We start from the raw sequence: 16,134 nt of genomic DNA on the forward strand, positions 1-16,134 counted from the left end.
GCTGAGCTCCAGAGATGCAGTCGGGAGAGGGGAGAAAGTTGTAGAAAGTCAACCATCACTGCAGCCCTCCACCAGTCGGGGCTTTATGGCAGAGTGGCCCGACAGAAGCCTCTCCTCAGTGCAAGATACATGAAAGCCCGCATGGAGTTTGCTAAAAAACACCTGAAGGACTCCAAGACTCCAAGAAATAAGATTCTCTGGTCTGATGAGACCAAGATTTTTTGGCTTTAATTCTAAGCGGTATGTGTGGAGAAAACCAGGCACTGCTCATCACCTGTCCAATACAGTCCCAACAGTGAAGCATGGTGGTGGCAGCATCATGCTGTGGGGGTGTTTTTCAGCTGCAGGGACAGGACGACTGGTTGCAATCGAGGGAAAGATGAATGCAGCCAAGTACAGGGATATCCTGGACGAAAACCTTCTCCAGAGTGCTCAGGACCTCAGACTGGGCCGAAGGTTTACCTTCCAACAAGACAATGACCCTAAGCACACAGCTAAAATAACGAAGGAGTGGCTTCACAACAACTCTGTGACTGTTCTCGAATGGCCCAGCCAGAGCCCTGACTTAAACCCAATTGAGCATCTCTGCAGAGACCTAAAAATGGCTGTCCACCAACGTTTACCATCCAACCTGACAGAACTGGAGAGGATCTGCACGGAGGAATGGCAGAGGATCCCCAAATCCAAGTGTGAAAAACTTGTTGCATCTTTCCCAAAAAGACTCATGGCTGTTTTAAATCAAAAGGGTGCTTCTACTAAATACTGAGCAAAGGGTCTGAATACTTAGGACCATGTGATATTTCAGTTTTTTTTTAATAAATCTACAAAAATGTCAACAATTCTGTGTTTTTCTGTCAATATGGGGTGCTGTGTGTACATTAATGAGGGGGGAAAAATGAACTTAAATGATTTTAGCAAATGGCTGCAATATAACAAAGAGTGAAAATTTAAGGGGGTCTGAATACTTTCCGTACCCACTGTATATGCTTGTTTTTACTTCATATGATATTTATTTCATATATGGAAATTTAATATATGTGCATATACTGTATTACATGGGAAAGTAATAATGTTCCCACTCTCTGGATGGACGTATGTGCTCTTTATGTCCTTGTATTCACATTCGTGCATGTGTGTTTTCTCTCACCCGCAGAACATTAGCACATTGCTGGACGTTGGGTTATCAGGAAGAGGAACCAGCTGCTGAAGACACAGCTGCTCACATCCTCCGTTGAAGCCGTCCGTACAGTCAGTTCCCAGAGAGTAATCATAGCAGCCTGAACCATCCTTCATGGGCCTCAGTCCTTCTGGGCACTGTGAATGATTTAGGATGAGAGAGATGGACACAGAGATCAACATCTGCATGCTGGGCTTGACTTTCTGTTACCAGGTAACCATCAAAACTTTTGAGACCACATGTACTGTACTGTGTTCTCAGTGGGGAGTTATTGTGTGATGAACAAAGCAGATTCTCAGGAAGGAAAGGGTGTTAATGAGTGTTGCCAAGGCAGCGCCATAGAATTCAGGAAAAGATCCACCGCCTCAATAAGACACCCATTAAACAGACATGTCAAACTAACCAGCCCACATATTCTGAAACAAGACAAAGTCAAGCTGGACTGTTATATTTTCTGTTATATTGCTTGTGCAAAAGTGGTACATTGTGGGTGCTTGTCACAGTGTTGTCTTGTGGTTGCTAGGGTATTCTATGCTGTCAAATTATATGACCAAGTCAATAGTTTCATTGCCCATGTACACACTGCAGCTCAGTTCACTTGTCAGTCCACATTTTAGTGCCTGATGTTGTTCTGTACACACAGTTCAGGATTGACCATCAAATTCTACAACCGAACTGACTCCCAAAAAATTCAGGTAGTGACAACCGCATTTACAAAAATTATATGCTGTGTATACAGACCCGAGCTTAAAGGTGCAATAGGTGATTGTCTTCAGAAACATGTTTTGTTATGCTGGATGCAAGTCTCTTCACATCCCTATAGTAATCATTAAGTTAAGTGGTCTAACTGTTTTATCTGTATTTATCTGCATTTATCTGTATTCATATATTCTGTGGAAGGTGTAAGACCAAGAAATGTTTGTCCAATCAAAACGCTCGGTCTGAGTGTTTTTATTGACTTTCCTACCTGTATGGAGTCAATTTAATGCCGCATATATATGCAAAAGAAAATAAAGTTTTGCAAAAGAAAATGATGTATTGCAAGAAGAAAATAAGTTTTGCAAAAGAAAATGAAGTATTGCAAGAAGAAAATAAGTTTTGCAAACAAAAATAAAGAATTGCAAAATATAAATAAAACAGAGCAAAAGCAATGATTTTGCAATACATATTTTCCATGGCCATATCTACTAATTTATTTGCAATGCAGCTTTTATTTTACGTTTCAGTCAAGTTTGAGCTTGCGATATCGTTTTCCCCTTTGCGCTTCACGTTTCTGCGCGTCTCACTTTGTGGCGCTGTTTTGACATGGGGGTGGAGTCAGGGGACGGGGGCGTCTCCAACCGGCCTGGGCATGCCTCCCTGGAAGTGACTTTTTGGTTTAGTTTTGTCGTGGCCACGAGATATTAAGTCGTGGGAACGTGATAATACTGTATGTCGTGGCCATGAGTTTAATCATGCATAAACAAACCCGCGTGACCATAGTAAACTGGGATTATCAGAGACTGATCAAATATATTTATCCATCCCACAGTCCGTTGATCGTGTCTTTTTATGTAATATATGTGTATATTAGGCTATTATTATTATTATTATTATACAGCCCTGAACGTTAAGAGATCGAAATGAAGGGAAAATAAATCAAATAGCCTACAATAACAACGAATATAAAAATATTACCAATACTAATAAAATACATGGACTTACAAGACTTGTGGGATGGATAAAAATGTTTTCTTGTCGGCCTATTTTATTATACTTTATGTAACATTTATTCATAATAAACTTAATTCGAATGTTGTCTACATCGCGTGCAATACAGTCCAGTACGTAGCCTATGGTTAACACTTCAACCACCAGAGGTCGCTGTATACCTAAAAGCGCCAGCGGTCAAATTACCCATGCCATGACTACTGTTTTGATATGGCTAAAACGTAGTATGTCACTGTATTATGTAATTTCTTAATTTATGCCAGGAGTTATGTAAATGAAAAACGAAGTCGAGATGGATATGAAGCTTGAGTCTTAGACCTTTTTAATGATGTATAGTTTGTGAAGTTAATTGCATTCTTTTACATTAAAACTAGCAGTAACTCTGAACTAATGTAAACAAAGAGCGCTGTGCACAGGTTAAGAGAGTTTAAACAAGCACTATTAATGCACATTTAGTTAACCAAATGAAACAATACACATTTTAATGCTATAAAAGTGTGCACACCTTGAGAGAAATAAACAGCAGATGTTCATATTAACAACTTCTTTAACTTGAGCAAACACTGCTAATACACATATACATTTGTTAATAAAATTAAAACATGCATGTTTTAAAGCTAGTGAATAAAAGGAAACGATCCACCCGCATGCCACTGTGCAGACAGTGCGAGAATGGCAGACAAACATCAACCTTCCTGGTATTGTTGTACTTTTTCTAACTGTACTATAAAGTTTTCTCAACGGTGAATGAGATATGATGTAGCCCAGCGCGGTTCCCAATTCCAGATACCCCACCCCCGCATATTTTGCATGTCTCGCTTAAGTTAACACACCCGATTTAGATAACCAGCTCGTAAGAAGAGAGCTACGTGCATGAACTGTGTTCCGATTGACATGCTCCCTACACAGTGTTCTTTGCTCCCTACTCCTTGAGCACGGGAAATCCGTTGAAGTTTACTTCACTTCGGAACATTCATTTACAGATTTGCGCTGCACAGCATCTTCACACACAGATGGAACTTACTAGAGAAGTGTGATATAATATACCTCTGTAAATAAATACTATTTAAATTTACGTCTCGTAAATTTACACTTTAATGCCCTTTGTATGGAACATATATGCTCGCTTCAAACTGGAATCATGGTGGAATATCCGGTGATGTCCACTTCGCGGGGCACTTAAGGTCGAATAGAACAGACGTCGCATGTGATAAGAGATACTTATGAAATGTACAGAGCGGGGGGCACGAGGACTGGAATTGGGAACTGCTGATGTAGCCTATTGTAGTAATGCTGTCTCTGGTATTCTGGTCTGTGACCGTATATGCGTTCAGGGGGCGTGGCTTTAGAGGGCGATTGCAGGGAAGGTGGGATGCTCGCTTTCAGTGCTATCAGGCTAAAGTGAGCATTTTCCAAGATCTCCCACTGCACCTTTAACAAGAGTTGTATTTTTTTTTTTTGTATTTTATTTTATTTTTTTTTGTAGTGGCAGGACAAGAGTCACAGAGTACATTTTGACTCAGTGTTGCCAGATCTTGCTTAAAAAAATGCCCATAATAATATCAAATACAAATGTGTTATTATGGAAATGAGGCAAATATTGTGACCTGCATCTGTCTACATTATTACCTCCACATCCTGGATCACTATATGAGCAGAGCCCAAACAACAAGCCCAAAAGATGCTTAATAATAAGTGGTGCTTATAATAGGCAGATATGGCAACCCTTTAAGAGCACGCTCTTTACAAACATAAAACAAAACACGATAGCTCTGTTGATGGTGGTTTAGTTAAAACTGCCATGCATAACGAGTCTTTGGTTGTTGTATTATTACATTGGTAAATAAGAACAAGCCTATAATAAACTCAATTCCAGACGGTTTATCCTGGAAATATTCTACATACTAAAATATCTCTACCTGCATCTGCCTACTTTATTATCTCCATAAACTGGATAGCTTTATGAGCCAAGTGCAAACAACAAGCCCAAAGACGCTTGATAAACATCGCTTATAATATGTGGACATGGAAACCCTTCAAGAGCGCGCTCTGTGAAGCTGCTTTTTTTTTTTCAAACATAAACAAAACACAATGGCTCTGTCAGCAGTGGTTTAGTTAACATTGCAGAACATAATGAGGCTTTGGTCAGTGTAATATTACATTGATCAAAAATCACAGGCAGAAGTGCGAGACGGCAGAACGTTCCATGCACACGCAAACCGATAATTTAGAAGATTCACTCCCATTTAAAATCGGTAGTCACTCGTGAAACTTAACAGTGTTCGTGCCATTGATGTGACTCAGCTCTCTCCTTCAGTGTAAGTCTTTGGGATTGTTGTGCTCTGTTTAGGATTTCTGTGCTCAATTTATGAGATTAATACTAAGCTTTTACTAAAATTTAACTGTAAACCATTGAGTTTAATAACTTTGATTTTGATCTAATGTGGATTTCAATCCTAAAATGAAGCAGAATTATGTTATTTGTAACATTTTAGAATAAGCTGATCGCTACCTGCTTAGCATTTCTCATGTAAACATCCTTTATTCTTATAAAAATATAACATTATATGTTTATATATAACATTATATGATATTTTGCTTTGAAACAAATGGATTTAAAGTATTAAACATGAATCAAAACAATAGCCCCTTTCACATAGTAATACCAGTAAATTGCCGTAAAATTACCAGAACGACTTTACCGGTAAATTCAAAACTGCGCTATTCACACAGGCAACAGCATTCCGTCTTTTTTCCGGTAAAGCACCATTCACACATCGGTTTTAAATTACCGGTAAATTCTGTGACATCATAAAACGGAAATGACCTCTAAACGGCTGCGCCTCACGGTGTTGTGTTTGTAAACATGGAGGGGTAAACGCGATCAGTGTTTTTGTTGATGTTTTCATTTGTGTGCCAAATGTTCACGTTCATGCTGCTTCTTTTGGCCCAAAGATATCGCACGACTTCAAACACAGCGCGGAGTAAATGCGTCATCTGCATCAGAATGTTATGATTGGCCCAGAGCTGTTGAATTTTGAATTTCAACGGCTCTGGATTGGCCTGGAGTAGACGTCTTACGACACCGCGTTCTGAACTCGTATGTGCTCATACCGGTAATTTTCCTTCTGCGTTCACACACAGCAGAATTCCGGCAATTTACTGGTAATGTTACAACTTCTCATACCGGTAAATTGCCGGAACGAATTTACTGGTATTTTTTAAAAGGTCCTGTTCACACATGATCTCTTTACGGCAATTTACCGGTAATTTTCCGGAAAAGTCTGTATGTGTGAAAGGGCTTATTGTCAGTGTTGCTTTCAATTAGAATTCCAAATTAAATTTCTACTGTAAAGCAGCTCTTCAGTGTGTTCATGTTTTTACTCATGTCTGACTTTGTCAGACTGAACATAATAAATGAATCTGAGAAGATTTCCACATCAAATAAGGCAGTTTTATTACTTACAGTATTATGTATCTGCCACAGACCAACGGTGGATCGGAGGTGTTTACCAGCAGTTTTTCTAGAAACTTCACTTTGGTTATCTGTTTCAAACAAACCTTGTTTAGCCCTGATTTTGTTCTAAATGTTATCACACCAGTTTGTTCTTCGACTTCACTTGAAGTGCATCAGGGCTTTAAAGGACAGTAAGTTGTAGATGACTGTGAATGCGTGTGGATGCACGCTCTTCCTCTAAGGCTGTCACAAGCTAAACTCTATTTCTTTATAAGCAGTTTATGTTTGATATAAATCTTGATGTGTTTACTCTTTGCTCGGGGGCTCCCTGATCTATTATGCTGAAGAATCTTCGCTGAGAGAGTGGTTTGGTGTTAAAGGATGCTGATGCAGATAGATAGCCAATGAAAGAGATACTGGAATAAGTTGACAGTCAACATCAGCACTCGACAAGTTTCACATTCATTACATATGTATCACATGCATATCCCGCGGGAGCTGGGAATGTGTGCAAAGACAACATATGAGGCGTCCATCTGCCGATGATGAGATAATGCAGACGTGACGCTTTGAGCTTAGCATTTATGACCACACATTTTTCATATGAATATATGGATATGTGTAGCAAACATGCAGATGATCTTATCAACAACTGAAATTAAAATTGTAGTCTGGCAGTGTTACCATCACAATTTATTATCTTGAAGTGCTACATGAGAGGATAGTGTTGCTCAGGTGACAGGATGGTGTATGTCATGAATAAAACAATAATAATAATAAAAAAACGTAAATAAATATACTGCTGCTACTACTACTACTAATTATTATTATTATTATTATTATTATTATACATGACAGCATTCATTGTATTGAATAAATACTACTACTACTAATAATAATAATAACAACACTTATTATTATTATTATTGTTATTAGTCCATATTCATTATATTACTGTACTTCACAGTCATTTGCAGTAAGTAGGCTACACTGTTAGACATTTCTGTAATTTCTGCAGTTATTTACTGTATATCACCCAGTATAATACTGCAAATTCCCTTTACAGTAAATAACTGTAATACCCTTTGCATCATGTGAATTTTCTGTGAAGTCAGACCCCACATACAGACACTTACTGTATTTTTAAAATTTGCTGTAACGGCCGCTTTGGCGCCATTTTATTGAGATTGTTTTATTTTCCTCATTTCTTACATTTGGATTGACACGATTTGCCCAACACCGTGTCTATAACGCCGCAGCAGCTTGGGACTGACTACTGGATGTGTTACATCGCTTGTAATGATTGGAAAATCCGTTTGTACTTCCTGTCAGAAACAGCACAAGCGCTTGGAGTACATCTGTCCATCAGAAATATACCGGGGCATCACTTTACTGTCCGCATTCACTGTAGATAGTATATAATATTACTATATAATGGGTTCTGTATTGTTTTTTATCGAGCCGCGCCGCGCCACTCGCGTCCGAGGAAGACACGGATCCAGCGGTGCTGCGCCACGGGTTTTTCCCGGGGATGAACCCGCAAGAGTGGGAGAGCTCCGGAGAACATCTGCGCTGTGTGTCGATGCACCTTACGAGAGAATAAGACCAGCAGGCAAGGTAAAAATATATGTACGTTTGTCTGTGTGTTTGTGTCAGATTTTTGCACACCAGTTTACCTAACGTTAGTAACATTTACCAGTCAACATGGCGGTAACAAACTTACTATGGTAAACTGCGGGCTGTTGTTTCAAACGACTTTTGTCAGCTTATTGACTTAAGTTACTGAATTAATATTATTTTTAACGAGCAACGCTTATCTTATATTAACATTAGGTTAATAAATGTGAAATTTTGTTCAGTGCTAGTAGTTAATGTTGGCCAACTATGGTTTTGAAAGGTTTGTGTATTCTATATGGAGTTTGCCTTTTAAAAGTGTGTCATTTCTACTTCTTGTTTTTCAGAGAAGACATTTCTGTCACTAACAAAGTGGTTGGTGAGCAAAGGTGGTGGCCACGTTTTGGAGCAGCACCTGGGTTTTGCAGATATTTGTCTTTTTTCCCCATTATGTTTCTGTTGCCTAAAGATTCTTTGTGAGGATGAATCCAGAGGACACAACATAATGCACTGCAAAACGTCCTAAGACAGGAGAAATGGTGAAGATGCACTGTTCCAGCATTGGAAGACTGTATTTTTAAGTGTTATACATGCTATGTTTTAAATAAAGAATTTTATATTTTGTAATTATTGTGTCTGTTTTAACTGAATGTCAGTAGTACCTATGTATAGTAATAATAAAATGAATTCTATATAAAAATAATAAAATCTAATGAAATCTATATTAAAATGAATAAATTACAGTAGTATACTGATGAATTGATTTCTTTACAGTAATTTACTGTAAAACAGTACAGTTTGCAACTGTAAATCAAATGCAGTTTGCTACTGTAAATCTTAATTACAGTAACTTACTGGCAACAGTGTTGCCAGTAAGTTATTGTAAAAACCCTTTGAAATGTCTAACAGTGTAGTTTTCAAAAACATTGACTATTTGAATGTGAAAACATATTAAGGTATTTCAAACTTTTTAAATATTGATTGATTGACTGATTGATTGATACTTTCAAATGCAGGATGAAAAAAACATTGCAGAGTTTCTTTCATGCAGTTCTTGAACAGCGTGTTTGCTTGTCTGAGCTGAAAATTAATCCAGACATGATGTATATGATTATCAAATTATAAATATCTGTATTGATATTTAAAGAATTAGTCCATATGGCAGAGCCACTCTGAGTTCATATGTGATTTCATTGAGCACACAGTGTCAGTCCGAGAGAGCCGCTAGAGACCGGGAACCTCAAGAATAAAGGCCTTAGATTGGATGAATTCAAAGAAAGCAACAACAACATCAAGCGAGAAATAAAAGAGCAGTGCTTCAAAGCACATCAGGAAAATACGCAGGAATTTTAGTTTTTTCTTTATTTTTAATGGTGGGTGCACAGGGATTTTTGCAGTTTTATGATGCTTTAGTCATTTTAATGGCATATTGGAAGTGGGTCAGCAGGGTGAGCACACTGGATCATATAACGCATATGATAATATAGACTGATATACTCTTCATATTGACCTGAGAAAGGATCAAAGTCACAGGACAGCATCAGTCCCACGTCTGTAATATAATATTCATCAGAGTTTTGTTTATGGATGCTTCAGGCTTGCACACATGCAGGGATCTCTAACATTTTCCCACAAGCAAAGGGTGCTGCATTTTTAAAAAAAAATCTGAGTACAAAGCAAACTCATGACATTTCAGCTCAAAACCTGCTGTCATTCTGGTTATACATCTTCTTTCAGCAAAACAGCCTCTGTATGTCCTTCAGAGGCAAAGCACTTGCGTCTGATGTTTTGTTTTCGTTTCTTTATAAATATAAAGTGTGGGACTTGCTTGAGGTTAAAAGAGCTATTAATCGTAATAAGCTACAAAAAAAGATGTCTGATGTGTAACAGTATATTAGATCCATGTCTTATTATTATAAACCTGCTGATGTTGTCTGTGTTGTTAATATTAATCAAACAATAAAATAAATGTGGGAAACACTCACTGCCCTTGACTGAACAATTTTTGTAGCTTTAAAAATACTTTTTAAAAATATTTTTTGTAAATACTTTTGTTTATTTGTAATAAATACATACAGTACATAAAAAAAAAAAAAAATATATTTATTTAGTTAGTATCCTGCAAATACATTACTACGACTTTGCTCTTTTTATTTTTATTTATTTATTTTTTACATTTAAATACTGTATCTTGAATTTTTCTATGAAAAAATGATCACAGGTTAGATCATTCTTTGCAATAAAGCAAGAAAATAAATCATGTCACACTGTTGAATAGTCTTCTAATTAATGCAGTAGTTTTAAATGGAGATAATGAACTAATGAAGTACAATGTTTGACATTGCATTTTATATACAGTATATTAGTGCTGTCAATCGATTAAAAAATTTAATCGCATTAATCACAGTCGTGGACTGTGATTAATCATGATTAATCACAAATTTAAAATACTAGGATTTACCTGTAATTGTGTTGAAAAAGAACTGCATGAAACTACTTTAAGGAAACAGAACCCTTCGCACTTCCGCCAGGTATGAGACATAATCCTTATTATTCTTTTCTTTTTATTCAGCCATTACCAGCCTTTAAACTGGCAATAAAACGTTTACCAAGCCACATCACTTCAATCCCAGTATACATTTACCCAACTATTATCAAAAGTGTTTCTAAATAAATACAACAAAACATTTCTTGCGACCTTACATGAAGTTTTATGACAAAATGCATTATGAAGAAGAATTGGACCTGTTCTGCAGCTGCATTAGAGCTAATATTAGCATCATGCTTCATAAGACAATTTATGAGATTAATAGTATACTTTTACTCAGAACTCACTTCAAACCACCATCGAGTGATTGTAATAACTTCCTTTTGCGATCACATGTGGAATTTGGTTGTTTACTGTTGTTAAAAAATTATCTTTATAGCCTTTTATATCGCTGCACAAATTAGCATTTCAGATGTACACATTAAACTAAAAAAAATCACATACAGACCATCCTATCGTAATCGTGTGTTTATTATCTTATATAATCTATAGTGGCTGTTGTTATGTTTATTTCTGCTGCTCTGGCTGAAACTCACGTTGTTTGGTGTTACAACCGCCTCTATGTTCTTAAGTTGCCAGGGATACATTCCAAGTATAATACACATTAGTAAAAGGATATTTTTAATTTTTATTTGTCTATATACACTTTGGGCGGCCACGGTACATTAAAAAAGTAGCCCAAAACGGCTCTGTAATTTTTCCCGCGACTGTATTTTCAAAATAGCCCACTTGTGCAGTTACCCTGGCAACACTGGTTCGCTGTACCCTCGTCACAATGATAGATAACCTTCCGTGCTGCAATGACGGGAAGAAGTTGGGGTCAAACCTTATCAAGCGATTAATTTGCGTTAAAAAAATACTAACGCATTAAAACATTTTTATTAATCGCATGCGTTAACGTTGACACCCCTAATATATATATATATATACTGTATTGGTATAATGCACTTAATACAATATAATGTAATATAATATAAACAATTTATAGCACCATAAAAAGTGTTGTTATCTTTGTGATTGAAACAACAACAACAACAAAAAAAGAGTTTATAATTTAAAGATAAAACAAATAAAATAAAGAGTAAAAAGGTGTAAAATAACTAAATAGTTCACTGTTGATTAATTAGTGTGATTAGCATTCTGAATATAGTATAGTTTAACAATTGAACAATTATTTTCTTTTTTTTAAATCCTAAGAATTATATTTAATTTACTACAATTAGTTGTGTAAAAAAACAAAAAAAACAAAACAACAAAACAACAACAACTTGAATGAATGCAGGCTTGTCATGACAACAAAATTAAAATGAAGAAAAAAATATACAGAAGCAATTAAATAAAATCTTGCACTTGCACACAGACACATATGGTTTCACAGAGCAACAGAAACAGAGAAAGTCTGCTGCTGTAAAGAACAAAGACAGCACATGAACTCACTGAGACAAACACTATATTGGTCTAATCGATGAGCCATTCACAGAGCGCCATCAATACAGTGATTAAGAGAACCCATAAAAAAGTCTAAAGAATTACAGCACTTTCCTAAAGCGCAATGTAAAACGTTCAATGGTCGCCTGTAAAAGACACGCAGACGTGATCTCCATCAGAACAGACAACAGAGATGAGAGAAATGAGGGAGCACAGAAACCTCCGTGGCCCAATCTGCCGCCTCTGTGTTTACTCTCATTAGTCAATCTAATCACCTCCAGGTTTTTAATCAGACACTGTGCAATTAAGCGGCTGCCTTCATCTTAATGAATGTGTGTCCCTCATTATTAAGCATCAAAATTACATGCATGACCTAATAAAGCTGTTTTGGAGTGATGTTTGACCTGTGGGTCAATGGCGGCTGGAGCTTTTCAAGAGTTGCACAGACATCAAATGATGCAAAATGTGTCCGTTTCATGATTTAGTGCATGCACTGCTGCTCCTTAATGCAGCTTCACAAACTACTAAATGGTGACTACACATAAAGGAAAAGAAGAATCCTCTTCAATGCCAATCAAAAGACTAGAAGCTCAATCGACACGTTTCTGAAAACGTTAGAGGCAATTAATGAGAAAAACCGTACAACGAGACAGCAAAAGATTGCAGGAAGGAAAATGACTCTAAAGACTGTTTTCTTATTTTGTCCCCATTGGCTTCTCGTCTCAGATAGGAGATGATATCTGCTGTGCATAATATTGTGGCTCTTGCATTCATTAAACTATTAAAGGAGCGGAAATTGAAATGGCAGCCTTTTGTGGAATATCTCATATTGTGCACAGCTCTTCCGATTGTGAACGCTGCTGCGAGTTTAGACTTCCTTTCACTGGTTTAATGTGCAGCTGACAAGCCAGTTTCTTTGTTCCTGGCATTCAGATCTCAACTTTACCTTATCAGATGTTGCCAAAACAGGAAAACAGAACAAAATGTTGATCTAGTGTAGGATTGCTGCAAATCAAGAGTGACGTACAAGGGTTTGTCTTTGATTAAGTCTACTTTAAGAGCACTCAGATAAATCAATCCTATTTTGTGTTCCAAGACATTAAAATGCCCTGAAAGCAAAACAATTGGTGGATTTTGATGTGAGAGGATTTCTAGATCCCACCACGCTTCATTCATTTTTTTTTTTTTTTAGCTAGCATTACAATAGAGTATATGAACACGCTATCAAGCATGATAAGATGCAAAAGTAAACTTAATTCAGTACCAGCGTGCTGTCTGGGAAGCAGCTCTCTGTGAACATAACCCAATCTCATGAATGTGCATTTCAATGGCACAAATTTATTTTTCTATTTGGCATATACACAACAATGGACTTTGGCGTGCATATGATATGCAATTGGTAGGTTTATGAGTGTGGGGTGGTGCGTATTATATGCACGCCAACAAAGAGCGTATCAAATGCATGCAAAAACTGGGTATTGTATGTACTGTTTGCAGTGATGGGAATAACGGCATTATAAATAAACGGCGTTACTAACGGCGTTATTTTTTTCAGTAACGAGTAATCAAACGAATTACTGTTTCCCCCGTTACAACGCCGTTACCGTTACTGACAATAAAATGTGGCGTTACTATATTATAATATTAGAATTCAATTTTTCAGTTCATCTGAATGGATGCGCAGTGTAGCTGTATTCGACGTACCATAAACTCTAGTGTGAAGGCGCACACCTCGCCGTCGCTTTCTCTCACATACACGCACGCAAAGAGAGATACAGAGCAAGAGAGTCTTTCATAACATGCAGAATTGACGAGCTACATGTAAACGATATTCTTTGTTGTATTTTCCTGTCAAAATAACGGAGTTCCTTTGGAATTCTTCAGCTTTTAAGAACTGCCGGTTTCTCTGGTAGTGCGCGGAACTAATGCGCAAACGACAATCTCATTGGCTGGCGCTCACCTATTATCGTTTTGATTTCAGCAAATCAATTCTAGCGAATGCAGACAACGTGATTAATATTCATGAACCCAGCAGCTCATTAATCCTTAGTGCGTTTTATATTGATGACAAATATGCATTCATACTTGGTTATTCTAATTACTAAAGTTCTATCATCATATAATATGAAATTATCATAATATTATAATACTTGACTGACTGATAATAAGTGTCAGTAGATAAATAGATTAATGTACAATGTTTTATAATAATAATTTATTATTTTTAGTGTTCATTTAATTAATTTAACATATTTAATATTGGGGGCATTCAAAGTTATTTGACATTTGAACATTTTTTTAAAAAGTAACGCAATAGTCACTTTCCCTGGCAATTAGTTACTTTTATAATGATGTAACTCAGTTACTAACTCAGTTACTATTTGTGAGAAGTAACTAGTAACTATAACTAATTACTTTTTTTAAGTAACGTGCTCAACACTGACTGTATGTCAAGCACGTGCGTATCATATGCACGCCAAAGCCAGTTTCTGTGTATAAATAGCACGCAGAATACAAAAAAAAAATAAAAAGTGCTATTGATACGCATTTTCATGAGACCGGGCTCGTGAACACAGGCATCCGATACATGCACATGCACAGAAGCGCTTCAGACTGCACGCCAGTTCTCTTTTGTGCTTCAATGGACAAAAACACACAAAAATATGTCAAGATACCCATTTTGGCGAGTGACCTCATAAATGAGTAAACAAACAAATCTTATGGGTTATGTGGGTGGTGTTCTGCCTATTATCTGGCTATGGTATATAGTTGCCACCTACAGGCCATTTTCAATATTGCAGTTTTATTAATCTTTGTATACTCAGTGTTTATTTAGTTCTGCAATAGTCAGTGTGCAGCAACGATTTCAGTTCAGCCCACAAACAGTCTATGCCTTTTTTTTTTTTTTACAAATGAAAAGGAAACGAGAAATCACAGAAGTAAACATTATGGAAAGAATAAACTGCTTTGTACGCATTTGTTATTAGCTGTCTAGCTTCTTCAAAGTGACATAGTTGCGAGGACAGCATAGGTGGATTTTAATGTGAGACTACAACAGGGGACTTTTCACAGGATGAAGCATTCTTATGGTTTAGACCCATATTTTGGCAAGACGTGACGGTTTAAAGTTAACAAATGTCTTAATGTTGGATTTGTTTCTTACAAACTTAACACATTGTACATAGTTCATAATATCCCTAGTTTGTAAGACTCTGACATGGAAAGAAAAACTACATGTGCTATTTGGAATAGAAAAAAAGGACACAATTTATTTGATATAGAAATATTTTGTGACATTTATAAATGTCTTTACTGTCACTATTTAATGCATTGCTGAATATAAGTATTAATTTCTTTCTTACACTAGTGTATGATAATAAATTAAGATTCAAGTCACACACATTATAAAGGATCTCAACAATTACATATTTTTTTCCTCCTATACATATTTTATTTATCTTGATTTGCATCACTTACATCACCTAAACCATGTATTATGTTGCATTTCCTTATAACGTTTCCGGCCAACTGGCGAGTCACTCCAATGATTTGCCAAAGGCAATTTTTACTCTCATTTGGCACTTGGCAAGCGAACCCTGCTGCACAGCTTTTTTAAGATCTACAAAATTCTGTAAAAAAAAAAAAAATCACAGCCCGCAGAATAGTCCCTGTAAAAAAGTTCTTCAGAATAATGATTTCACATGTGTACTGCTCTTTCTCGTCTCATTATTTTCTGCTCTCATTCAGCATATATCCTTTCTTCTCGCTTTTCATCTGGTTTCACTCTTCATCTCCCCTTTCCTCCATGTCCACTCCTTCTGCTCTGTTCATAAATCAGCCGTCTCTCTGTGTCGTCCATCACGTCACCTCATCATTCTCCAGCGTTCTCGTTTTTTTTCGTCCTTCAAAGGTTTGGAAGCATCTTCTCTCTCTATGCTAATGGCACAGGAGGGAGCCATTGCCACAGTATAATGGTTTAGACACACCTGGCTTGAACTCCAGGGAGGATATTCAAATGATGGACACTCAAGCTGTTTCATTTGCAGTAGAGATAAAGATACATGAAAGAAAACATGCCTTCAAAAACTAAACGCGACTGACATATGGAAGAAAAAGTTCCCTGCGTGTGAATAAATGCCTTCTTAATGCTTTACAGAGGAATTTTATGAAAATCAAACCAGCATGGACTTTTTAACATGT

General features: G+C 36.8%; 1 protein-coding gene across 4 annotated transcripts in view; it reads right to left on the minus strand.

Annotated features, from left to right (window-relative positions):
• LOC131540270 (astrotactin-2-like) overlaps positions 1-16,134 on the minus strand; it is a 588,347-nt gene that overhangs the window by 209,181 nt on the left and 363,032 nt on the right. For all 4 annotated transcript variants that reach the window (XM_058774886.1, XM_058774887.1, XM_058774885.1 and 1 more), the window contains one exon: positions 1,148-1,314. In XM_058774886.1, coding sequence (XP_058630869.1) covers positions 1,148-1,314 — 167 coding nt within the window. The remainder of the gene's footprint in view (positions 1-1,147; positions 1,315-16,134) is intronic.

This window comes from Onychostoma macrolepis, chromosome 05 (assembly GCF_012432095.1).
Source record: "Onychostoma macrolepis isolate SWU-2019 chromosome 05, ASM1243209v1, whole genome shotgun sequence".
Lineage (NCBI taxonomy): Eukaryota > Metazoa > Chordata > Actinopteri > Cypriniformes > Cyprinidae > Onychostoma > Onychostoma macrolepis.